Source organism: Monodon monoceros, unplaced genomic scaffold, assembly GCF_005190385.1.
Source record: "Monodon monoceros isolate NGI ecotype Baffin Bay Population unplaced genomic scaffold, NGI_Narwhal_1 Super_Scaffold_22, whole genome shotgun sequence".
NCBI classification, from domain to species: domain Eukaryota; kingdom Metazoa; phylum Chordata; class Mammalia; order Artiodactyla; family Monodontidae; genus Monodon; species Monodon monoceros.
In genome coordinates, this window is record NW_021703779.1 from 27,042,505 (window position 1) to 27,067,916 (window position 25,412).

Consider the following 25,412-nt stretch of genomic DNA (forward strand, 5'->3'; position numbering starts at 1 on the left):
AAAATTCAGGACAGGAAACAACTGGTTTTTGAATGAAGAGAAAGGAATAGTACAGTTAAGGATGAGCCAGACCAGGCAGTAACTGCCGGCACTCACACGTGTAGTGGGCAAGTACGCATAATCTTCCTGGTGCCCTTTAAATAAACTGTGTTTTTAGGAGGCGTCTGAGCACAGTCAGCGCCTACAAATATCGAGTGACAACTCACAGATTAAAAGTTATAGAAGTTAAGTACAAACCTGAAATCTGACAAATAAAGCTCAGCTGATCCTATTGTTTACCTTTTGCAATTGCTCTGTATACTGTTTAATGCATTCTCTTTCTCAAGCCTTCTGCCGTAAAGCAGAACAGAACTTTCTACTAGGGGGATCAGAAAGTGGATGATAGTTATTTAGTGAAGACAACATTGAGCTGTTAAAATGGGGAGTCTTTTTTACAATCTAGCATGGAGAAAGAATGGTGAGCTTTAAATAATTCTTGTAGCGATTCTGGATTCTAGCCTACCTTTAAAGAGTTTAATGTAAATAAGCAATTTGTACATAAGCGACCGAATCTTATTTTTTTCCCCCTCTATAATAGTATCAGGTTCTCTACTTTGTCACAAACTGCTACCAAGTTTTTCTAAGGTACATGCTTTATACATGGTACAGTGATCCTGGGCTGTGCATTTTGCCCTGGAAACTAGCCTGCCTAGCGTTTAGATTTTCTCTGCACTCATGTATGCATAGAAAATCCATATCCAAAAAATTTTTTCATTTTTTTTCTATAAAAAAGGATACAAAATCAGCACCCTCAGGTATGTATTGTTCTCCTAACTTGGCCTATAATTTTGCATAAAAGCTTCAAATTCTCCCTCATAAATTTATTCTCTCTTCTAACAATATGCCCATTCATTTCTAATTTTCTAATTTCTGTCTTTTGAAAGCCGTAGCATTTTAATTGCTTATGGAAACTAATCTGTCTCCTATCCTTGACAGTGATTTCATAAAGATCTGATTTTTTTAAATGAAGTTTTTCATATATATTATTGTATTTTGGTCTATAGTGTGGCTTGACCTAAGAACCCAGTCTACCGTTGAGAGTCTTAGTAAACGAATTCCAGGAAATAATAACTTTGTCAAGGTAAGAGATCTTTTCAAAAGTATACTATAAAAATGCCTGTTTAACAAAAAAAGTTTGGAGATTTCACCAGGCCTTACATCTTATTGCACAGTAGTTATTTGATACAATTGATAGAATATTTCTCCACAGATAATTACCTTTCTATCTTCCTTGCCCTGTGGTAGATTGGAGGAATAATATTCCAAGGTAAATAGGCTGGAGGGGATAATGAGGTGTCCCAGTGGCTTAAACTATACTCCTCACGGAGTGCTTCCTATAATTCAACCGTGCTTTCCAAATCCTTCTCTCTTTTTTTTTTTTAACTATCCATCAAAGAAAGTTCTGCGTGCTTTTGAGTTTTTAGGCATCTGGATTCAGGGAGAGAAACTAGAAGACACTCCAGCCTTTACGTGAACTCCTCTTCCACTTTCTTCGTATGAAGAAGCCAAGAAAAAATGCCTAATTTTCAGTCCTTATATAGGTCTCTCTTCAGATAAATGAAGGGAGAGAAAATTTTTGAAACAGGGGAGGTACTTTTCTTAGCAAGGTCAAGGCCAATTTCTCCTACTGTCCAAAAAGAAATTCCTTTTTTTTTCTTTCTTTTTTGTTTTTGGTTTATTCCCTTTATATTTGTCAGTGGGACTCTTAAATGGCAGTTTCTTGTGGTTCTTGGTTCTGAAGCTAGTGCTCAAATCCCATTCATTGCAGCAGTCTAACAAACCATCCCCTACCATTACCCACCCAAATAACCTCAGCCTTGTACTGAGTATACCCTCACCCATTTCCTATTCTGTTCTCTTGGTCAACCTGCCCAGCCTTCACGCCTAACCTCCAGCTGCACTTTGCTTCAAGGGGTGCATGTTTTTCTCTCCAAAGCCATTTTCGGCAACTTTTACACCTTCTACTTAAATCATGAAAATGAGATATTTATATGCTACCTCACTATTTGGTTTGTGGGATGACCCTTGGTCCTTCAAATCAAAGAAGCATATTCCCATATGTTATTTCCTTTTATTATTTTTGAGCATTGATCTTTTTTTTTCTAGGAAAGCTAGAAAACTATGAGTTAAGATTCTTAACTTACAAGCTTGCATTAAAGTGTTATATCCTTTGGTTTGAGCTTTTTTTACTAAACATATCCATGGGAGATGAGAAGGAAAAGGGATCACTTTCTGTAGTTGGGTGATAAATGAGAATAGGGATCAAGAAGGGGAAGATAGTTGCATTATTTTGATGTATGTATTTTCTTAACCACTTTCACCAGCCCTTATAAATATAGTGTTTAATATACTAACAAAAATGAATTGGACCTGATCCATTCTCAAGGAAGATTGATAAGCCCATGTTTCATTTTTACCCTTTAAGCTTTATTCAGTTCAGCTTCCCTTAGTTCAATCTATTTGCTGAATTTAGGTAACTACTTTCTTTTATATATATATATACTATTTTTTTTAGTTTATTGAGGTAACATTGGTTTGTAACATCATATAAGTTTCATGTATACAAAATTATATTTCGACTGGCAACTACTTCCTTAAATAGAACAACTTTGTGTTGCTTTAATCTGGCGTGTCTTTGAGCTCTACTTTATTCTCCACCAATTTTATGTTATTTGAATATGTGTATTGAATATGTATTAGATTTTTTACACACATAAATATATTGTTAAGGCTTATATGTTTTAAAACAGTCTTCTGGTTGTGGTCATTAGTTTATGAATTGATATTCTCTCTGATTTTCAATAGTTTAAATATCACTTTCATGGAATATAAAATAAAAAGCAGAGTTTTGGGCTAGCTTCTGTATGTAATCCTAACTCATCACAAAAGTTAACATCTATGTCTTAACTATCTAGATTGCAGGGCATGTGTCATTTAATTTTCTCTTTACCTTGCTATGTGGATGCTCTTTGAACTGCAAACATACCACTCTGATCTTTTTCCATGAACATGCTTTCCTGTGCCATGAGATAGGAAAAGTATTTTTATCCATAATACTGTAGGATTGCCTTTAGGGCCATTGAATATTTTGTGATTTATTGAGTTTTTTGATTTGGTGTTTTATTTTAAGCTGTTATGAATTTAATTTCCTGGCTGAATTTCATAACTGTTTTTAGTCCAAGACAGGCCTTCCACTTAGCACTTATTTCAGTGCAGTGAAACTTCGTTGGCTCCTTGACAATGTGAGAAAAGTTCAAAAGGCAGTTGAAGAAGATAGAGCTCTTTTTGGGACCGTTGATTCATGGCTTATTTGGGTACGTTTAAATATCATGTGTGTGTGGAGAAAACTTTTAAACTGCCTATCTTTCTTCTACAAAGAGTTTCAAACTTTTTAGTTGGCAGCATCATTAAGAAAAGCCATTCAGGAAACAGCAGAACAGTTCAGCCTCCATTTGAGAGGCATTTTTGCCTGCTTCTTCTTGATTTTTTTCTTGTCTTATTTCAGCAAAAATGGAGGATGATTACCAAAACCACATCTCATGTCTATTACCTTTAGACTAACTAATTTAGGTAATTAGCAATTAGTAAATTTAAGGAGCCTTTATCTGCTGCCTATCATACAATCCCTTGCTATGTGCAGGGGCTTGGTTCTAGGACCCGCCGTGGATAGTTAGCTGTCTGTATCTGCGGATCATGTAGTACTGTATTATTTATCTTTAAAATCCACGTATAAGTGCACCTGCACAATTCAAATCTGTGTTGCTCAAGGGTCAACTGTACTTCTTTTCCACTAGTCATTTCCTAGAAGAAATTTATTTATTTCTTCTATTTTCTACTATTTAACATGATAAAACACCTAGGCTACGTTTGAACATTTGCTTTCAACATCACACAGCTGACTTTTACTTAAGTCACAATATGAAAAATCATAGTGGAAATTTCTGATGTATAATCTTCTTGCCTAAGCTGAACATGGATGAGTAGAAACAAACATTTCCCAGATATCTATATATCTTAAAAGTACATGTTCATTCTCTTCGTTCTCTCTCCTCTCTCTCTCTCTCTTTCTCTGTTATTTTTATTAAGGGCATTTTCAAATACACCCAAAAAGCGGAGGGAATAGTGTCATGAACCTCTAGAACAGTAGTCAGCTACAGTAATGAGCTGTGGCCAAACTTGTTTCAACTGTACTCACTCTTCCTCCCCGTGGATAATTTAAAGCAAATGCCAGACATATAATTTCATTTGTAAACACTTCTCTAAGTATATGATTATCTTTTCCAACATTCAGGGGAGCTTCAAGGGAACACTGCCCCTATTCTCACTTGCCAGATCCACAGAGCAGATCTTTCAAACCCCCTATCAGGAAGTAGCGCCTTCTCCAACCCTCCCTGTGCTTGGCCAGGGCATGCTGTGCATTGTGCTCATGGCCAGCAGTTTTCATACGTGTCGGTCACAGTTGAAATAATTCTGACAGTAATTCTCACAATTGCCTGGAGCCAGACTAAGACAAGATGTGGAACTGTGAGCTGCCATTTCCCCACTTTTGTTCCTTTCTTACTTCTCACTGATTCTACATGAAAGGAAGCAGCAGTCCTTGCAGTTCAGGTACAAGGGTATTAACATTAGAGAGTTTAAAACTGCTTTCAGGATATGTGCTTGGGTCACTGCAGGCACAGCCCAATGAGAATTGTTATTCCAAAACGTGGACGCGCGCACACACATACACACACAGACAAATGCAACAAGAGCAACAACAGCAATACAGGGTTCAGTAAGATCCTAAGAGGCAGGCATTTCAATGTATTTTACTTTGCCAAATTTAATGATACTCTGCATCTTCCAAAGATAAGAGGAGGAAAACAAAAGCTGAATTTTTTCTTTAACCATCAATTAGCTAGAACTGCTGTCCAGTATGGTAGCCACTTCGCCACATATGACTATTGAGCACTTGAAATGTGGCGGGTGTGAGTTGAGATGTGCATGAGTGTAAAATGTACACTGTATTTCAGAGAGTTAGTACACAGAATAGAAGGTAAAATGTCTCCGTAATAATTTTTTATATTGAAAGGATATTTTGGATACATTGGATTAAATAAAATATGTAGTATTATTAATTTCACCTGCTTCTTTATATTTTTAAATGTAGCTACTAGAAAATATTCAAGTACATATGTGGCTTAGTGTGGTTCAATTACATTATATTTCTATTGGACACTGCTGAAAACTAAAAAATTAAGTAACTGAAACGTTCCATTCTCCTGCCGTATGTGCTCTGCAACTGATTATGGGTCTTGACAAAGTGTAAATTAAATTGCAAATAAGTACAGATTTAACATGTCCTTTTCATTCTGTCCAGAGCTTGACAGGAGGAGCCAGTGGAGGTGTCCATTGTACAGATGTAACAAATGCAAGCAGGACGATGCTTTTCAACATCCATTCTTTGGAATGGGATAAAGAGCTCTGCGAGTGAGTTGTATTTTGCCCTAAGAATAGTTTTCCAAGTGTGTTGCCTATTTATAACCTAAATCTTATATTTTCAGATGTTTGTTAGTGGAGCACCAAACTTTAACTGTTGATATTTCAACTACAATATACAAGTCTGTGTTGTATATTCTTTTAAAACAGACTTTTTTTTTGGCGGGGGGGGGGGGTACGCGGGCCTCTCACTGTTGTGGCCTATCCCGTTGCGGAGCACAGGCTCTGGACGCACAGGCTCAGCGGCCATGGCTCACGGGCCCAGCCGCTCCGCGGCATGTGGGATCTTCCCCAAACAGGGCAAGAACCCGTGTCCCCGCAGCAGCAGGCGGACTCTCAACCACTGCGCCACCAGGGAAGCCCCAGACTATTATTTTTTTTGTAACGTCTTTATTGGAGTATAATTGCTTTACAATGGTGTGTTAGTTTCTGCTTTATAACAAAGTGAATCAATTATACATATACATATGTTCCCATGACCTTTTTTTTTAGTTTGTTTTCTTAGATTCCATATATATGTGTTAGCATATGGTATTTGTCTTTCTCTTTCTGACTTACTTCACTCTGTATGACAGACTCTAGGTCTATCCACCTCACTACAAATAACTCAATTTCGTTTCTTTTTATGGCTGAGTAATATTCCATTGTATATATGTGCCACATCTTCTTTATCCATTCATCCGATGATGGACACTTAGGTTGTTTCCATCTCCGGGCTATTGTAAATAGAGCTGCAATGAACATTTTGGCACATGACTCTTTTTGAATTATGGTTTTCTCAGGGTATATGCCCAGTAGTGGCATTGCTGGGTCATATGGTAGTTCTATTTGTAGTTTTTTAAGGAACCTCCATACTGTTCTCCATAGTGTCTGTACCAATTCACATTCCCACCAGCAGTGCAAGAGTGTTCCCTTTCCTCCACACCCTCTCCAGCATTTATAGTTTCTAGATATTTTGATGATGGCCATTCTGACTGGTGTGAGATGATATCTCATTGTAGTTTTGATTTGCATTTTTCTAATGATTAATGATGTTGAGCATTCTTTCATGTGTTTGTTGGCAATCTGTATATCTTCTTTGGAGAAATGTCTGTTTAGGTCTTCTGCCCATTTTTGGATTGGGTTGTTTGTTTTTTTTGTTATTGAGCTGCATGAGCTGCTTGTAAATTTTGGAGATTAATCCTTTGTCAGTTGCTTCATTTGCAGATATTTTCTCCCATTCTGAGGGTTGTCCATTCGTCTTGTTTATGGTTTCCTTTGCTGTGCAAAAGCCTTTAAGTTTCATTAGGTCCCATCTGTTTATTTTTGTTTTTATTTCCATTTCTCTAGGAGGTGGGTCAAAAAGGATCTTGCTGTGATTTATGTCGTAGAGTGTTCTGCCTCTGTTTTCCTCTAAGAGTTTGATAGTTTCTGGCCTTAGATTTAGGTCTTTAATCCACTTTATTGCATATATATTGAATAGGCCAAATTAAGTAATTGTCTTGATTATTTTTCAAGGAAAATTAGGTTCCTCTATAAAAGTACTTTGGTTTTTGTGTGCTTTTTATTTTGTATTGATTTGTTTGTATAAAGGTAGAGTGTTAAATACCCAAGCATACTGCTGGCTTATTTATTTGTTACTATTTAATTGTACACTAAAATACGTTCATTTTTAATTGTTGTTTACATGACTTTAAATTCATATAAATGTTTCCAGATGTTTATTTAAAATAGTTTTATATACCCAATCTTATTGTTTTTTAGATTTTTTGAAATTCCAATGAAAATTCTTCCAAATGTCCGGAGTTCTTCTGAGATCTATGGCCTAATGGTAAAAAATAATAATAATAATTTTTATCTTAAAAAAGGCTTTACTATTCAGATTTCAAAAGTCAGTTGTGTTACGTTTTATATTTTGAGACCTGTACATTTTGTGAATGTTGACAGTATGTAAAATAAGAATTTAGTATTGTTTAAATAGTTTTATAACTTAAAATTCTTGAGTCCTACTTACCAGTTTATATTTTATATAAACTTTATATAAAACTGTATATAAAAACTTTATTATAAACTTTATTGGCTTTTCTTTGAGTATTTTAAAGTATTATTGAGATAATCTAACTACAGAGGGTGGTAAGGGAATGTTTGAGCCAGGTTATTCTTTTAATCCAAATAACTGTTTAGTAGTTGTGGTGCCTGCTTTTAATTTATGGGAAGGTCTCTTCACATTTTAGTGGTGTTCTTTTTCCTGTTGAATCTCCTTTAATGGCCAAACCATGTCTCATATTAGATTCTTTGTCAGCCTGAGCAAAACTTTAGCAAAGAAACTGAAAGCAAAGAGTCTGTTCTGATTTGTGATTGCTGATTAAACTGGTTTTCATCATGGACATTTTTACTGTTGCTTTCATTGAAACCCACAGAAAAAGTAGTCTAAGCAAAAAGTACACTTAGCATTACTGAGTATCTCTGATTACACATCAGGGATGAAAACCTTTAGGACCATTTGAACTGGTGTTTAAGCTCAAAAAACTAGAATTTACGGTAAAGATTAAGAAAAGTCTTAGATTAATTGCCAAAAAATAATGTTTTGACATTTCATGAGAAACATTAGAAACTCTACTTATAGACTTTAATAATAATAATAGAGTAGAACACTAAGTGTTCTGGATAAAGCTTAAGCAAGAATTCTTAAATGTTTTATTTATAATAAAGCCCTTTAAGGCAAAATGGAATTTTGTAAGGGAAGCATAGTCATTGCTTATCTACAATTTAAAAGTGCTTTGATAATTTCATAGCTACCTATAAACTGACTTGGGTCAGATAAAAAAAAACTATTCTTGAGAAACAGTTTCAGAGGATGGTTACAAAAACATTTAAGTGGCCTAGTTTTCTCTTGCATTTAAAATATTATGCTTCTGTCCCCCTCTCTCCCCTTGCTGACTATAGAAAATCTCTCATAGTCTGGTGAGTAGGTTGCCCACCAATTATGCTACCCATTCATTTGGAAAAGATACAGTGCATTTCCATTTAGTTTTAGATAAGCAGAAGTCCATTTACTAAGTAGATTAATCTAGAGCCTTCCATGACCCTCCAAATTATTATAAGCTCTAGTCAAGCTTTAGGTGTTTTTAAAATGTAACCTTATTTATTTTTAAGTCTTCCATAAGGCTGAGGAAGACTAAGGTAGTTTTCTGCAATGAGAAATTCTGATGGTCCCTATTACAAAGTACAGTTGTGATGTGCTTTGGGCTTTAGCACAATAGGGAAATTAGGTGTCGTTTTTAGATGTCCTAAACATCTATCTTAAATGATATCTTGCCCAACCTTTCAGACCAGTTAGTTGGAAATGCACTGTCACTTTTTCTGCATGCTTCACCAGAGGATATTCCCAGGAATCCTCCAGAGACCCCCCCTCCCTGTGAAGAAAAAAGAGCGCTTTCCGTGCCTGACTGCACATAGTAGATTCTGCTGGTAGTTTGACAATAACTTCAGTAGCATAAGCAAAGACTTCTTTCAGTATTTAAATACATTAAGATATCTAGTCTATAGGTTTCCTGATTCACTTTCAGCCCTTCACTTATTATCCAGGTTCAGATTTTCTAAGAATTTATACAGTAAATAAGAGATAGGTCTTGGATTAACCCAAAAGCATGAAAGAAATAAAATGTCATCCACTAGATAGAGGGTATTTTTTATTTTGTAAAGGGTTTCCACACATATGCTATTATTTCCTTATCATAGCCATGTGAGGTGGCTTCTGTTCTTACCCTCACTGTCACAGATAGGGAACCCGAAGCTCCCAGAGGCCAGGAGATGGGCTTGCAAATGGCAGACTGAGGGGTCGGGCAAAAGCTTTAGTTTCGTGCTCTTCTAATACATCACAGGTACATCAGGGATCATATTCCTTTACCCTGATTCCTTACTATCAGTACAAATTGCTTTGTATTAGTGTAAGTTGTTTGGTTTTTTTTCACAATTAAGTTTGGTGAAGTCCACAGACAGTCACTTAAATCTCATTTTTTTTTCCCTAGAATGCTGGCAATACTTGATCAAAGTCAAAAGCACTATTCATGGCATAAATTAACTCTTGCTTATCAAAACTTGAAGAATGATGTTGGCTATGAACAAATAATACCCGATACCCGAACCCTCTCTTGTTTCTTACTTATCTTCAGAGCAGTTTGGGTAGGAAGAACAGTTGGTAAAATACAGCCTTCCAAAACAAACATGTTCCATGCTGGTTTAATAGCTATTTATATGTTCATTTTAAAGGATGTGTTAGTCTTTTCTTAGTAACAACAATAATAGCAAAGAGCTAATGGCCTTTGGCATGCATATAAGCCCAGGCCCATTTTGTAGATAAATGAATTGAGGCATAGAGAAGTTTCAGCGGCCTGCTCAGTGACTAACTAACTAACCAGGAGTAGAACCCGCGTCTCCTGACTCTCAGTCCAGTGTTTCACGTCCATGTCTCTTCTTGTCATTCTAGGAATATTTCTAGTATCTCTCTCTCTGAACCACTCATGTAGTTGAAACACTTGCTTTGTCTTGTCTGCCCACATGCTCTGGCATGTTGCTATTTGTGTTCATTCCTGTTGCAGTTATGTTAGTAGAGCCAAATTTGTGATTATTCATAATCCTTTTTTAAAATTTTATTAGAAAGCTGGGGCCTTGGAAGGTGTACCAATATCTGGGGTAAGTTTCATCACCAAACATCTCCCTGCTACCCGCCCCCTTCCATGTTATGGCTTTCCTTAATCAATCTTCCTCCTTCCTTAACTATGGAAAATAAGTAAGAGCAGCAGAATTGGCTAATTCTTGTTTCACTGTGACACAGTGTAGGCTATTGAGAATTTTTTCTGAATAAATTAATTCTACCTCTCCCTTCCTATACCTGTTTGCAGTGTTAACACATGGGAAAATGGCCAAATGGAGGCAATGCAAAGAACATAAGACAATTCGTTCCTTCATAAATAAAGAGGGGAAAATAAATCTTATGGCTGTCCTGGAAAGGAAATGAACAATATTGTCTTAGTCAGTGTTCTTTATTGTCATGTATACTTTCAGTGTTTGGGGGACCAATCTGCTGCATTGGTGGGGCAAATGTGCTTCCAGGATGGACAAGCCAAAAACACGTGAGTTTTAAGAAACAGACCTGAAAACCAATGGTGTTTTATTTGTTTTTCCCTTTGGTGTTTTGAATGAGGAAATGCTTTTGAAGTTCATCCAGGCTGAAAATTCATAGCTTAAGAGTTCCAGTACAGATATATATACCTTTCGCCATTTGTTTTTCTTCATCTCCTTCACATAGAATTCACTATATCATATGTAAACAAACTGATGAGGCTTGTAAAAACCTTAATTTGTAAAATTCAGTACCTTTTCCATCCAGAAACTAAATGTTGGTTTAAAGTATTCTTGCCTCGGGACTTCCCTGGCGGTCCAGCGGTTAAGACTCTGAGCTTCCACTTCCAATTTTCAACATGGTGTTCCTGCCCTAGACTTTCTCACTAATTATAAAGTCATGTTTTTGTGGAATTTTCAGTGTTATTTCCCTGGCACTGTGCTTTCTCCCCGTCATGTGGAGTTTCTCCTTCGACAAGAAGCAGAAGGAATGACGGAAGCAGAGCTTTGGTGCATTTTTCTCCTAATCTCATCTTCTTACTGTTCATACGTGCAGTCTGTAACAAGCCCCATATTTAATAATGATAAGATTACTCCCACTTTAGGCTGGGAAAGATTCTCAGAGAGGTTAAGCTAGTAAGTGAGAGCAGCAGTCTTTGCACCCAGATGCAGCTGATTCAATTTAGCCGGGGTACTTTACCTCTGTACTTTACTGTCCTCCGTGTGGAAAAGGGTTCCATAGACCTGGCAGGAGACTATCTACATTTAAGTGTTTTTTTCTTGAGGAATTTCTAATTCTCTCATTAATCTTAACTTCAGTGGTTACGTTCTTCTTTTGTCAGTAATGGAATGTCTTTACGTTTTAGATTAAGTGTTCTTGTACTCTAGTAGGGCCAGAAGTCCTCATGCAAAAGTGTGACATTATTTGTGTGAGAGTTTTTTTTGGAGGGAAGGTGGAAAAATTCTTTGCAGGTCATGATATCCTGAGGTTACCATCAAGGAGTGTTTGAGTCAGCGTGCGTCTGGAAGCATATTCTTTGAATTCTGGGTCCCAGGTAGCTGAGTCAGGAGTCAGAGAAACGATAGAAAAGTAAGCTGTCCCCTCCGCCCCCTTCTTTCGTCCTCTGCCAGACACCCTAATGCTAGCTAGTAAATCAGATGCTCTCTCTCTTTGTCAAGTACCTAGCACTACAGAGCACATGGGAGGCGCCCAATAAAGTTGCCAGATTTTCCCTCTCTTTATCCTCCCCTCCCTCTTAAGCATTATCAGCCAAGTCCCGAAATGATGAATTTAAGTTAGGGAGGGCTTGCTGGGTACCTCTGCAGCCATTGCAGGTTGGCAGAGGGGAATAATAGCAAATTGTAAGATCTTTGGGCTCATGTTTCGCTTCCTGAGGGGAAAGAACACAAATATACAGTTCATCATATTATAAATCAGAACTTACGTGCCGTAAAAATCTTGGAAGTACTGCTGTTGGGTTTCAAAGGGAGGGGAGAACGATCACAAAGGATTGTTAGTAATGAGATGTTTTGAAGACTTAGCAATATTGGTGAATGCATGGAACACTGAACCAAGATGCAAACAGGGAAATGGAAGACTTTATTTAGAGAATGTGGAGAACATTTGGGTGGGAAAGTGGTTGTGGGAAAATAAGGCTAGGGTGGCGGTGTGAAACCCTAAACTTCAGACTGAGGATTTTTTTCTTGAAGGTGGTGGGACACTTCTGAAGGTTTGTGGGCTGCTGTTCAGAGATGACTGGGGCTGTTCATTAATGATATGGCAGTCCTGGGTTAAAGTGGGGAGAGACTAGAAGCAAAGAGGACATGGCGGAGGCCACCATGGCCTCCGTAACAAGGCCTCAGTAACAAGGACAAGAACTAAGAAGGATGAGGACTGAGGGAGGCGTGGGTGGATGTCCATGGCGCTACACAGGGACAAGAGACAGGAAGCAGGTATGGAGACTAGTCCCCTGGGCCCAGTGGTTAGATTTAGCCAAAGTAGGGAATGGGTCCAAGTAGAAGAATTTCTGTTTGGGACACGTTGGCAGTACTGGTAGACTGTACATTACACACATACGGTAATGGGGAATGAACTCAGTATAAAAGTAAGGGATTTTGAATTGCCCATATTTAGAGGTGATTTTTGAAGCGATAAGAATAGATAAAATTACCAAGAAAAAGTATACAGGTAGAGGAGATATTCAGAAGAAGGAAGAGGTGAAGGGATGTAGAAGTCAGACAAATAGAATGTAGTTAGTCATTAAAGTGGAGATCCAGTGTAGAGCTGTTGAAGAGAGGGGCTCGGTCAGCGGTGCAAAATAGTACAAGTAGGTCATGGAGGCTGAGAATGAGAACAGACCGTTGTACATAGAAATCGGGTCTTCAGTGGTGACCTCAAAGAATGACGTTTTAGTACAATGCTCAAGATGGAAGCCAGGTTGCAAGTGGTCAAAAGAGATGCGAGTAGGTACGATGCGAGTAGAGACAGCAAGACAGAATGTGCTTTGCAAAAAGGCAGCTATTCAGGAACGGGAAGTGAAGTACGTAGTTCGTTAGGTTAACAGGATCATGGCCAAGTTTGGGGAATTTTGTTTGTGTTTTTAAGTTAAGTCTGTGTTTTAAGTGCCTCCTCTCCCCAGAGGCCCTAAGTGTAATAGAGGAGTCCTTCTGCCTGTTTCACAGCTTCGGCCAGGGCCACTCACGCTCCCGCTGTGTGCCATCTTTGTTTGGCCCACTTCTCCGTGGAGAATAGCAAACAACCTTTAACTTTCCAGATCTTAGAAAAGTCAGACGTCTTTCTGGGATGTTTGAGGAAGGATTGGTAGACCGTATAAATGCTGAAAACCCCATATAGGTTCGATGACTGGGAAGAAAAAAATAATAAAATTTAAGAGGAAAGTAATTGCCTGTACACTGTTTTGAAAGCTGTGGCCTAAATGTAGCAAGGAGGTCTCTTCATATATTGACAATACTCAGTAATTACTTACCAAGTATATACAAACTTAAGAATTCACTTTTATTAAGTACCTTGAGCCTCTGCGTCAGTTTCATACTTTAAGACTTGTACACTACCATTCAGTATACAGAGTGTTTATATGGGGACCAAATCAGTACAGATTTCTCCTTTAAATAGTGTGGAACAGAAAATTCACTTCCATTTTTACGAATATTTATCAAAGAAGATTGACTTAAAATATGTAGCTTTTTCAGCGTCACAGAAGTAAAAAGGCGTAGCGATTTATGTGTTTGAATTCGTAAATATATTATTACCCATACCTAGTGTCATTTGACTGGTGTCTTTGAAAACTTAGATATTCATGAATCCCATGCAGGCCGACAATCAAGCAGAAGAGATAGACGGTCTTGGGCTAATTCTCATTCACAACAGTGGTGCCTGGAAAAATGTTTATCAGAAAAAATTGCCCTGGCTTTCTGTTTGCCCCACAAGGCCCGTGGGGAGGGAATCCCAAACAGGGCAGGACAGCTGTGGAGAGCCAAGGATGATAGTCACAGCCAACTGATTTGAAAACTGTCGCCACGTGACCCTTACTGATATCAGTTTGGGCTGCTTATCTGCCTGGCACAAGTCAAAACCACTCACTCATGTCCAAGCACCAGATTTGTTGCAGAGTCCGAAGGTTTTGCTGATAAGGCTGTCACAAAATAAATTCAGTTCTTCCACGGCAGCTGTGTTACGTGCTGGCTATGACTCTCCCACCAGTGTTAGTAGAATGCCCTGTCCTGCGCAGAGAATAGGGAAAGTAGACCAGCAATAGCTTTTCCCTCTGGGCCCCTCATTTTCCCAAAGTCCACCTACACTTTCCTGTACCCTGGACCTACCCCCTCTCCATGCCAGAAGTTTATGACTGTGCTAATGATGGAGCTAGGCTGGCCCGCCCCATTGCTGAATGCCTGTTAGTCATGATGCTTCACTCCATGGGGATTAGTAGCAATGTAAGTGTGACAGAATTTAGGATTTATTGTAACTCAGTGCTATTTTATAAACATGGCCCTGGGCTATGACTAAGTGCCAAATACTATACTTGCATTTTTCCATTAGGATTGCACTAAGTACATTTTCTTCTAGACTGTTCTTTAAAACATTATTCCAAAGAGTTTGTGATGTTTGTTAGGTTTTAGAACTTTTCTAAAACTTTAATATAAATTACTTTTATTGTTCTAAGTTAAATGTTAGTTTTGTAGTATTAATGTTTCATCATTTACTTTTAATAAAATTGTCCTACTGTTCATTCTTCCCCCAACTATAGGTATGGAACAGGCTGTTTCTTACTATGTAATACAGGCCGTAAGGTTGGTTTTTTTCAAATTAAAAGATCAGTGAAAGTCTTCTTTAACTTCATATAAATAATACTTGAGCATAATTTGCTATTAAGTTACTTTTGAGTCAGGAGCTTTTATTTAATTTTTATCAGGGTTTAATTTAGAGCTCAGTAAAAATGATGAAAATCACTACATGTGAATGGTTCTTCTAAGAACCATTTTAGGTTCCTTGAATTTTACATGTGTGTTTTTAATTGTGTTAGTGGGATATCTACAGTAGGACCTTGTCAGATCCTTAATGCAAATCTAATTTGGAACGAGGGATAAACTTTTTATACTGTTTAAGTGTACTGTTCTTAATACTGGTAATTTTGACTTTTAAGATCTATTTTCTAGATTGTTATATTTATTGAATTATGTTGTAACTAGATCATTTTTGCTTTAAAAATATTCTAATGCTATCTTTTTGTTTTCCTGACTAATGAAATCTTTTTCTCTTTCCTACAGTGTGTAGTTTCTGAACATGGCCTTCTGACCACAGTGGCTTACAAACTGGGCAGAGACAAACCAGTGTATTATGCGTTAGAAGTAAGTACATTTCATTCAGTATAGGTAATGTGACAAATATTCAAAGCTAATGAAAACCACAGTGTTGTCTGTAAGAATGAGAAGCAACTCCTCATCTGTTACAATTTTATAGTGACATTGCAACAATTCAGTCACATCTTTATTTTATTATTTATTTATTTATTTTTGGCTGCCTTGGGTCTTCGTCGCTGCACGCAGGCTTTCTCTGGTTGCAGCGAGTAGGGGGCTACTCTTTGTTGTGGTGCACGGGCTTCTCATGGCGGTGGCTTCTCTTGTTGCGGAGCACGGGCTCTAGGCGCGCGGGCTTCAGTAGTTGTGGCACACGGGCTCAATAGTTGTGGCACACGGGCTCAGTAGTTGTGGTGCACGGGCTCAGTAGTTGTGGCGCATGGGCTCAGTAGTTGTGGTGCATGGGCTTAGTTGCTCCGTGGCATGTGGGATCTTCCCGGACCAGAGATCAAACCCGTGTCCCCTGCACTGGCAGGGGAATTCTCAGCCACTGTGCCATCAGGGAAGTCCCCAGTCACATCTTTAGGCTCCACTTCCAATTCTAGTTCTCTTGCTATTTCTAGTTACTTCCTAGAAATAGTGTTGAACCTCTCAAAGTCATCCATGAGGGTTGGAATGAACTTCTTCTAAACTCCTGTTAATGTTGTAATTTTGACCTCTTCCGATGAATCACAAATGTTCTTAATGGCATCTAGAGTGGTGAATCCTTTCTACTAGGTTTTCAGTGTACTTTGCCCAGAATAGACCCATCAAAGGAATCACTATCTATGGCAGCTCTAGCCATACAAGATGTATTTCTTAAACAATAAGACTTGAAATTCAAAATTACTCCTTGATCTACGGGCTACAGAATGTATGTTGCATTAGCAGGCAGGAAAACAACACGAGTCTCATTGTATGTCTCCATCAGAGCTCTTGTGTGACCAGGTGCATTGTCAATGAGTGGTCATATTTTGGAGGGAATCCTCTTCTGAGCATTAGGTCTCCACAGAGGGTTTTAAATATTCAGTAAATCATGTTGTGAACAGATGTGCTGTCATCCAGGCTTTCTTGTTCCATGTATAGAGCACAGGCAGAGTAGATTTAGCATAATTCTTAAGGGCCCTAGGACTTTCAGAATGGTAAATGAGCATTGGCTTCAACTTAAAGTCACCAGTTGCGTTAGCCCCTAACAAGAGAGTCAGCCTGTCCTCTGAAGCTCTGAAGCCAGGCATTGACTTATCTTCTCTAGCTATGGAAGTTTCAGATATATCTTCTTCCAGTATAAGGCTGTTTCATCTACACTGAAAATCTGTTGTTTAGTGTGGCCCCCTTCGTTAATGAAGGTGTCTTAGCTGGATCTTCTGAATTACTTCCTGTGGCCTCTACATCAGCACTTGCTGCTTTACCTTGTACTTTTATGTTACAGAGACAGTTTCTTTCCTTAAACTTCATGAACCAACCTCTGTTAGTTCCAGACATTTTTTTCTGAAGCTTCCTAACGTCTCTCAGCCTTCATAGAATTAAAGAGAGTTAGGGCCTTGCTCTGGATTAGGCTTTGGCTTAAGGGAATGTTGTAGCTGGTTTGATCTTCTATCCAGACCACTCAAACTTTCTCCATATCAGCAACAAGGCTATTTCACTTCTTTATCATTTGTGTGTCCACTGGAGTAGCACTTTTAATTTACTTCAGGAACTTTTCCTTTGCATTCACAACTTCGCTAACCATTTGGGGCAAGAAGCCTAGCTTTCAGCCTATCTCAGCTTTAGATGTTCCTTCCTCACTAAGTTTAATTATTTCTATCTAGCTTTTGAGTTAAAGTGAGAGACGTGACTTTTCCTTTCACTTGAACACTTAGAGGCCATTGCAGGGTTATTAACTGGCCTAATTTCGTTATTGTTCTGTCTCAGGGAATAGGGAGACCTGAGGAGAGGGAGAGAGATGGGGAACGGCCACTTGGTGGAGCAGTCAGAACACACCCTTTTTTTTTTTTTTTTTTTTTTTTTTTTTTTAGCGGTACGCGGGCCTCTCACTGCTATGGCCTCTCCCGTTGCGGAGCACAGGCTCCGGACGCACAGGCTCAGCGGCCATGGCTCACGGGCCCAGCCACTCCGCGGCATGTGGGATCCTCCCGCACCGGGGCACGAACCCAAGTCCCCTGCATCGGCAGGCCGACTCTCAACCACTGCGCCACCAGGGAAGCCCAGAACACACACATTTATCATTAAGTTCGCCATCTTATATAGGCACAGTTTATGGCACCCCAAAACAATTACAGTAGCAACACCAAAAATCACTGGTCTCAGATCACCTTAAACAACTATAATAATAAAAGTTTGAAAAAATGCGAGAATTACCAAAATGTGCCACAGGAACACAAAGTGAGCAAATGCTGTTAGAAAAATGGCACCAATAGACTTGCTCTGTGCAGGGTTACCACAAACCTTCAATTTGTAAAAAACACAGTACCTGTGAAGCACAATAAAATGAGGTATTCCCACTGTGGGATTTGTGCCTCCGTGACCATAAACACTGTTTCTGCTACTCTAGCCTGAGTGTTCATTAATTTAGTCTAATAACCCCATCATATCACTGGCTCCAGGAGCATATATTAAAATATCTCGCTCTTTTTCAAATGAATTATTATCAAGCCAAGTCGATGCCATTTTGTATTTGCACAGACGATCTTTTGTTAATCTAAATTGAGGTCTTTGTTTCTTCCTGTTAAATTTCAGGATAGTAATTTCAGCCTGTTCTGACACTGTCTGAATGCTTTTTCACTCTTCCCACTGTTCCTCTTCCAGTTTTGTCTCATCTGGAGACTTAACACATAAGCTTTATGATTTCGTTTTTTTTGGTTTTTTGGGGTTTTTTTTGTGTGTGTGGTATGCGGGCCTCTCCCTTTTGTGGCCTCTCCCGTTGCGGAGCACAGGCTCCGGACGCGCAGGCTCAGCGGCCATGGCTCACGGGCCCAGCCTCTCCGCGGCATGTGGGATCTTCCCGGACCGGGGCACGAACCCGTGTCCCCCGCATCGGCAGGTGGACTCTCAACCACTGCGCCACCAGGGAAGCCCCATATGATTTCATTTTGATTCATGTCATTTTTTTTTTTTTTTAGTTTCGTAGAATTTTAAAGCAGAGAGGGGCAATAGATTAGATGACAACAGGCTTTGCTACACCCTGCTATCCCCTTGTTTTATACATGAAGAAGACAAGTGAAATTGGAGTCATTTGGCCAAGGTAGCTTGACAGCTAGTAAGTAGCCAATCGTCGATGCAAATCCTGGTTATTGGGCATCAAAGTCTAGATGCCTAGGCCGCTCCACTGTGCCATCTCCTTCCTTGTAAATCTGAGTATTCAGGGCTCCAGTCTACCAAGTCCAGTGTTCTTTTCACTGCATCTCCCATATGTCACACCCTTCTACTAACCTAGCAACTTGATCACAACACACACACACTAGTATATTAACAACAATAGATAGAATCTTTTTTCTTTTCCGCATTCTCTTCAGTTAACAAACATTTTGTAAAATTAAGAAAATCCAAAAAGAGTGCAGAGAATCAAGTTAGGTGGGTAAAACTTTTTCTCAGTGAATTCATGCAAATTCCACCTGGTCACACTGCTTCCTGTTTGGGTTAAAGTGCTTACAAAGCAGATATTTAACACCCATTTCTCTCATTTGACAGATTGTTCTTAGGCTTGGCAATCTGAGGTATTCAAAAAGTAACTTTCTACCCTTTCTGAAAACTGAAACTATAACTACCCCTCTTAGTTTTTAGTCTTCTTTCATCCTCCCTCTGCTGATTTGGAAGCAACGTAACGCATTTCTCATTTTTTGTTGTTGTTTTGGGGTTTTTTGCTAGTACCTTCAAAATAATAACTATATATTTTTCTAAGAGTGCTTATAATTGTTTAGTATTTTTAATAACCACCCAACCATGATGAGGACCTTGAATGCTTTACCCTTGCCACCTCCATCCATAATCGTGTTATTGAGTTTGAAATTTTCATTTCCCCTTTTTCTTAAACATTCAATAACTCATACTGTTTTCTTTTCAGTCAATCATAAATCATATCAATTGACATATTTTGTCAATTTCTGTGTCCAGTATCGTTTCCTTGGTCCCATACCTTTTATATCGTCGCCCCACCCCCAGTTTTTTCTTGCTGAGGGATAGCCTTTCACAGTTCATAGAGTCTGGTGCGGTGAGCCTATTCTTTTTTAGGTTTGTCTTTATTTTGCTCTCTCTCTGGGGTGGATATAAAAGTCAGTTGCTTCATCTGCATCCCTTCTGGCCATTTTTTGATGCTGATGAGACCTTCGCTGTTCTGATTTAAAAGTGGTTCCTTTGTAGATAGGTAATCTGGAAGTTTTAAACGTTATATCCTTATCATTGATGTCCCATAGTTTTACTATGATGTGCCTGAGTTTGGATTTATTTTTACTTATTCTGTTAGGTACTTGGATACAAGTCTGTCTTCAGTTCTGGAACATTCTCAACAATTATCTCTTCAAATATTGCTTCTCTACCATTACCTCCATCCTCTTCTGGAATTGCCATTGTACGGATATTGGAACCTTCCAACCCACCCTCCATGTCTCTTAACTGCCCTTTTATATATTTTTAATCTCTTTGTTTCTCTGTGCTGCATCCCTGGTGAGTTTCTCAGTATCTACCTTACATTTCCAAATTCTCTCTTTAAGACAAACAAAACAAAAATGTTTTAATTGTGAAATGTAACAGACGTATAGAAAAAAATGCATAAAACATCAATGTACAGCTTAACAAATTATTATAAAAAGAAGACCCATGTAACCTCACCCAGGTCAGGAAACAGAAAACTACCAGGAACCTTCTATGTGCCCCTCCCAATTACATCCTCTTCCCTTTCCCCTAAGTCAACCCTGCCCTGACTTTTTTATTATGATCACTTTCTTACTTTTCTTTACAATTCTAACGCTTAAATGTGTAACCCTAAACACGGAAGTTAGTTTTGCATGTTGTTAATACTTTATATGTTAAAAATATAAGAGAGAGACTGAGTAATACAGTATGCAATCTTTGATCTGGCCTCTTTCACTCAACATTTTATTTGGGAGATTCGTCTGTGTTGTTAAATATAACTATTGTCCCATTCTTTTTCATTACCATGTGTAAATACCACCAGCAGTATATGGGAACACTACTTTGCCTATTTTCTCTGTCTATTCTACAGTTTATCTCATCTATTACATTTTATAATCTCACTCAGTAATTTCATTTCTACAATCTTTAACTGGTTATTTTTCATGTCCACCTGATTTTATTTCTCTTTTCTTTTGATTTGTAATTCATGGGGGTTTTTTTTCATGGAAATCATACCTTAATCTACCTCTTTGTGTTTTTTTGTTGTTACTGTTTTGTTTTGTTGTTGTTTTTTTCTCTTTTTGGCGGTGCTGCAGACACACAGTGTCTTAGTTCCCCGACCAGTGATTGAACCCGTGCTCCCTGCGGTAGAAGCGCAGAGTCCTAGCCACTGGATTGGAATGAATTCTATTCCAGATGTTATGTTTTGTTGAATGATGTCATTTTTTCCCCTTCCATACATTTTCATTAGAAGTGATGCTTGCAAGCTGGCATATGATATGCTGTAATGTCTAATTTATATAGTATATATACAAAGTATATATGTATTTTTAATTTAATCAATTTTTAATAGAAGTATAATTGACTTACAATATTACATTAGTTTTAGGTGTGTAACATAGTGACTCAGTATTTTTGTACATTACAAAATGATCACCACAGTAAGTCTAGTTAGCATCTGTCACCATACAAAATTATTACAGTATTATTGACTATATTCCCAATGCTGTGTATTACATCCCCATGAGTTGTTTATTTTATACCTGGAAGTTTGTACCTCTTAATCTCCCTCGTCTATTTCACTCATTCTGCTACCCCCTTACCCCCTGGCAACCAGTATTTTGTTCTCTGTTTCTATGAGTCTATTTCTGTTTCATTATGTTTATTCATTTGTTTTATTTTTTAGATTCCACATGTAAGTGAAATCATGCTATATTTTCTTTCTCTGTCTGATTTATTTCACTTAGCACAATACCCTCCAAGTCCATCCATATTTTCGCAAATGGCAAGATGTCATAATATTCCATTTTATATATATTATAAAGTTATCCATTTTATCCATCTATTAATAGATGCTTAGGTTGCTTTCATATCTTGGCTATTGTAAATAGTGATGCAATGAACGTAGGGGTGCATATATCTTTTGTAACTAGTGTTTTTGTTTTCTTTGGAAAAATACCCAGAAGTGGATTTGCTGTATCGTATGGTAGCTCTACTTTTGATTTTTTGAGGAACCTCCACACTGCTCTCCACAGTGGCTGCACCAACTTAACATTCCCACCAACAGTGTCCAAGAGTTCCCTTTTCTCCACACCCTCGCCAACACTTGTTGTTTGTAGTATTTTTGATAATAGCCATTATAACAGGTATCTAGCTCACTGTGGTTATGATTTGCATTTCCCTGTTGATTAGTGATATTGAGCACCTTTTCATGTGTTTATTGACTATCTATATGTCTTCTTTGGAAAAATGTCTACTCAGGTCCTCTGTCAATTTTTTAATCAAATTGTTTGTATTTGATGTTGAGTTATTTGAGTTCTTTGTATATTTTGTATATTAACCCCTTATGAGATATGTCATTTGCAAATATCTTCTCCCATTCAGTGGGCTACCTTTTCGTTTTGTTGATACCTTCCTTCACTGTGCAAAAGCTTTTTAGTTTATTTTCACTTTTGTTTCCCTTGCCTGAGGAGACAGATCCAAAAAAATATTGCTAAGACCCAAGGTCAGAGAGCATACTGCCTGTGTTTTCTTCTAAGAGTTTTATGGTTCCAGGTCTTGCATTTAAGTTTTTAATCTATTTGGAGTTTATTTTTATATATGGTGTGAGAAAGTAGTCCAGTTTGATTCCCTTGCATGGAGCTTTTTTATTTTCCCAACACCATGGCTGATGTTTTAATAATAGATTTCTTCATGTATTTTGGAATTTTCCCTTCCAGACTCATTTTCCATTAAGCCAATAGCCCTAGTCAGCACGTAGACAATTGTTTGTTTTCCAGTACCCCTACACAAGCAGGAAAGCACTACCTAGCCCCTGGCTTCAGACACTGACAGTCTTCCTGATCCTACACCAAGCACTTCGAATCCCTTTCCTCTGCAGGAGTCAGCTCCGGCCACCACTCCTGCTCCCTGACACACACAGAAAAATGACTCGCAATCCATCATGCCTGTGGCCTCAAATCCTGCTTAGCCGTGCATTTCTGTTTCTGTCCACATTGATGCTATTCTCTGTCTGAGTTAGCGTGTGTTGTTTTGGTTTTCTCTTTTTATGTTTTGCGTGTTATCCTCTCTTAGGGACAGAGGTGATTTTTTTTTTTTAACAATGTAGTTTATTTATTTATTTATTTATTTATTTATTTATGGCTGCGTTGGGTCTTTGTTGCTGCGTGCGGGCTTCAGTAGTTGTGGCTCGCGGGCTCAGTAGTTGTGGCTCACGGGCTTAGTTGCTCCACAGCAGGCATGTGGGATCTTCCCGGACCAGGCCTCAAACCCGTGTCCCCTGCATTGGCAGGTGGATTTTTAACCACTGCGCCACCAGGGAAGCCCCAGGACAGGTGATTTTTAAAGTGCAAACGCGTCCATCTCTGTTGATAGGGATGTTTACCTCTTTTTTTATCACCAAGAATATTAACATCTCTGGGTCCTTATTTCATTGTTAGTAAAAAGGAATTGGGACACCTGATGCTTCAGTTGTTTTGAGACTTTAAACTCACATTAAACTGCTAAAAATTGTCCCACTCTTTTTTTTTTTTAAATAAACATTTATTTATTAATGGCTGCATTGGGTCTTCGTTGTTGCGTGCGGGCTTTCTCTAGTTGCGGCAAGCGGGGACTACTCTTCGTTGCGGTACGCGGGCTTCTCATTGCGGTGGCTTCTCTTGTTGCGGAGCGTGGGCACTAGGCCCGTGGGAGGGCTTCAGTAGTTGTGGCACACGGGCTCAGTAGTTGTGGCACGCGGGCTCAGTAGTTGTGGCTCGTGGGCTCTAGAGTGCAGGCTCAGTAGTTGTGGCACACGGGCTTAGTTGCTCCGTGGCATGTGGAATCTTCCCAGACCAGGGCTCAAACCCGTGTCCCCTGCATTGGCAGGCGGATTCTTAACCACTGTGCCACCAGGGAAGCCCTGTACCACTCTTAATAGTTGGAAAATTTTCTTAGCGGTGGAAGATACTGAAGCAAAATAGACCAAGGATTACCAAAATAGAACGAGTAGTTCTGCCTTCCCTCTGCCATCTGTGCACTGTCTTCCCCAAGCTGTGCTTTTCCCTTCCTTGTTCATCTTTTTCTAAATGTTATTTCACGAAACAAAATTCTTTTGGGGGCCTTTAATCTGATTATGAACATGAGCTTACTTTGGATTTGAGACTTCCATGTTCTGTATTCTGTCACTAGGATATAAGTTCCCTGAGGTCAGAATATTTATCTGTCTTGTTCACCACTCTATCCCAGAGGCTGGCACATAGCAGACACTTAATAAATATTGTTTATATACCAAATCCTATGTTATGCCATTTTTGTCTATTTAAACATGAGCTTCAAAGAGGATTCCTTATATCCCCCCATTGTTTTCTTTGAATGTCCTTTTTCTCCTCTCTTTGGTATGACTTGTGATTATAGTGTTAAATTTTTGTTTTTGGAGTTTTTCATCCCTCTTCAGCCAGGTATTCCATTTCAGGTATAAGTCTCATATATTAGTTAACTGTTGCTGCATAACAATATTACCACTGATGTAAGCGGCTTAAAACCTTACCCATTTATTATCTTATAGTTTCCACGGGTCAGGAGTCCAGGCAAAGCTTAGCTGGATCCTCTGCTCAGGGTCTCACCAGGCTGCAGTCAAGGTGTAGGCTGAGGCTACAGTCTCATCTGAGGCTCCATCTGCTTCCAGGTTCACTCAGATTATTGGCCAGATTTAGTTCCTTGTGTTTGTAGGACTGGGGGTTTCAGTTTCTTGCTAGCAGTCAGCCAGAGGCTGCCCTTAGCTCCTAGAGGCCGCCTGAAGTTCCTTCCCATGTGAGGACTTAACACCAGCAAGGGAGGGAGAGAGTCCAGAAAACAGGTGTGATAATCTTATGCAATGCAATCATATGCACATCATCACATACGTCCCATGTGAGGACTTAACACCAGCAAGGGAGGGAGAGAGTCCAGAAAACAGGTGTGATAATCTTATGCAATGCAATCATATGCACATCATCACATACGTCCCATCACCTTTGACATATCCTGTTGGTTAGAAGCAAGTCATAGTCCCACCTCACTCAAAGGGAGAGGATCATGGAAGGCCATGAACAGCAGGAGGCGAGGATCATGGGGGCCTATAAGCATTGTTTATGGACTTTTCTAAGGTACTTTCTTGGAAAGTGTACTTTCTGAGCAATAAGTGCTTTTAATTTTAATTCCCTAACTGGTTATCAAAGTATTAATGATACAGATTACATTTCATAAATGCTTCCCCAATTCAACTCTGTGCTCCTGTTCTCTTTTCTTTGCAAATAAAAATGCTATAGAGTTAGATTTTGCATTTGTAATCATGCAGAAGTTAAGTACAATATAAGTTATATGTGTAGTGTTACATATTACTGTAGCATACACAAAACTATGTTTACTGTGCCTAATGGTTGATTTTAAGGAATTTCAGGATAATCTTAATTTTACATAATTTTTCTCCACACTTACTGATTTTTTTTTTTTTTTTTTTTTTTTTTTGCGGTACGCGGGCGTCCTCTTTTTCCGGCCTCTCTTTTTGTGGCACATCCCCCCGCGGGACGCGCACCCTCCACCCCCCTGTCTGCTTTTTTTTTTTTCTC

General features: G+C 38.7%; 1 protein-coding gene across 3 annotated transcripts in view; it reads left to right on the forward strand.

The window, feature by feature from the left end:
- GK (glycerol kinase) overlaps positions 1 to 25,412 on the forward strand; it is a 78,272-nt gene that overhangs the window by 38,041 nt on the left and 14,819 nt on the right. For 2 of the 3 annotated variants that reach the window (XM_029240715.1, XM_029240714.1), the window contains exons 5-12: positions 1,044 to 1,120; positions 3,216 to 3,353; positions 5,399 to 5,508; positions 7,261 to 7,327; positions 10,156 to 10,191; positions 10,564 to 10,631; positions 14,889 to 14,931; positions 15,409 to 15,489. In XM_029240715.1, coding sequence (XP_029096548.1) covers positions 1,044 to 1,120; positions 3,216 to 3,353; positions 5,399 to 5,508; positions 7,261 to 7,327; positions 10,156 to 10,191; positions 10,564 to 10,631; positions 14,889 to 14,931; positions 15,409 to 15,489 — 620 coding nt within the window. The remainder of the gene's footprint in view (positions 1 to 1,043; positions 1,121 to 3,215; positions 3,354 to 5,398; positions 5,509 to 7,260; positions 7,328 to 10,155; positions 10,192 to 10,563; positions 10,632 to 14,888; positions 14,932 to 15,408; positions 15,490 to 25,412) is intronic. The other variant, XM_029240716.1, reaches the window with a different exon arrangement.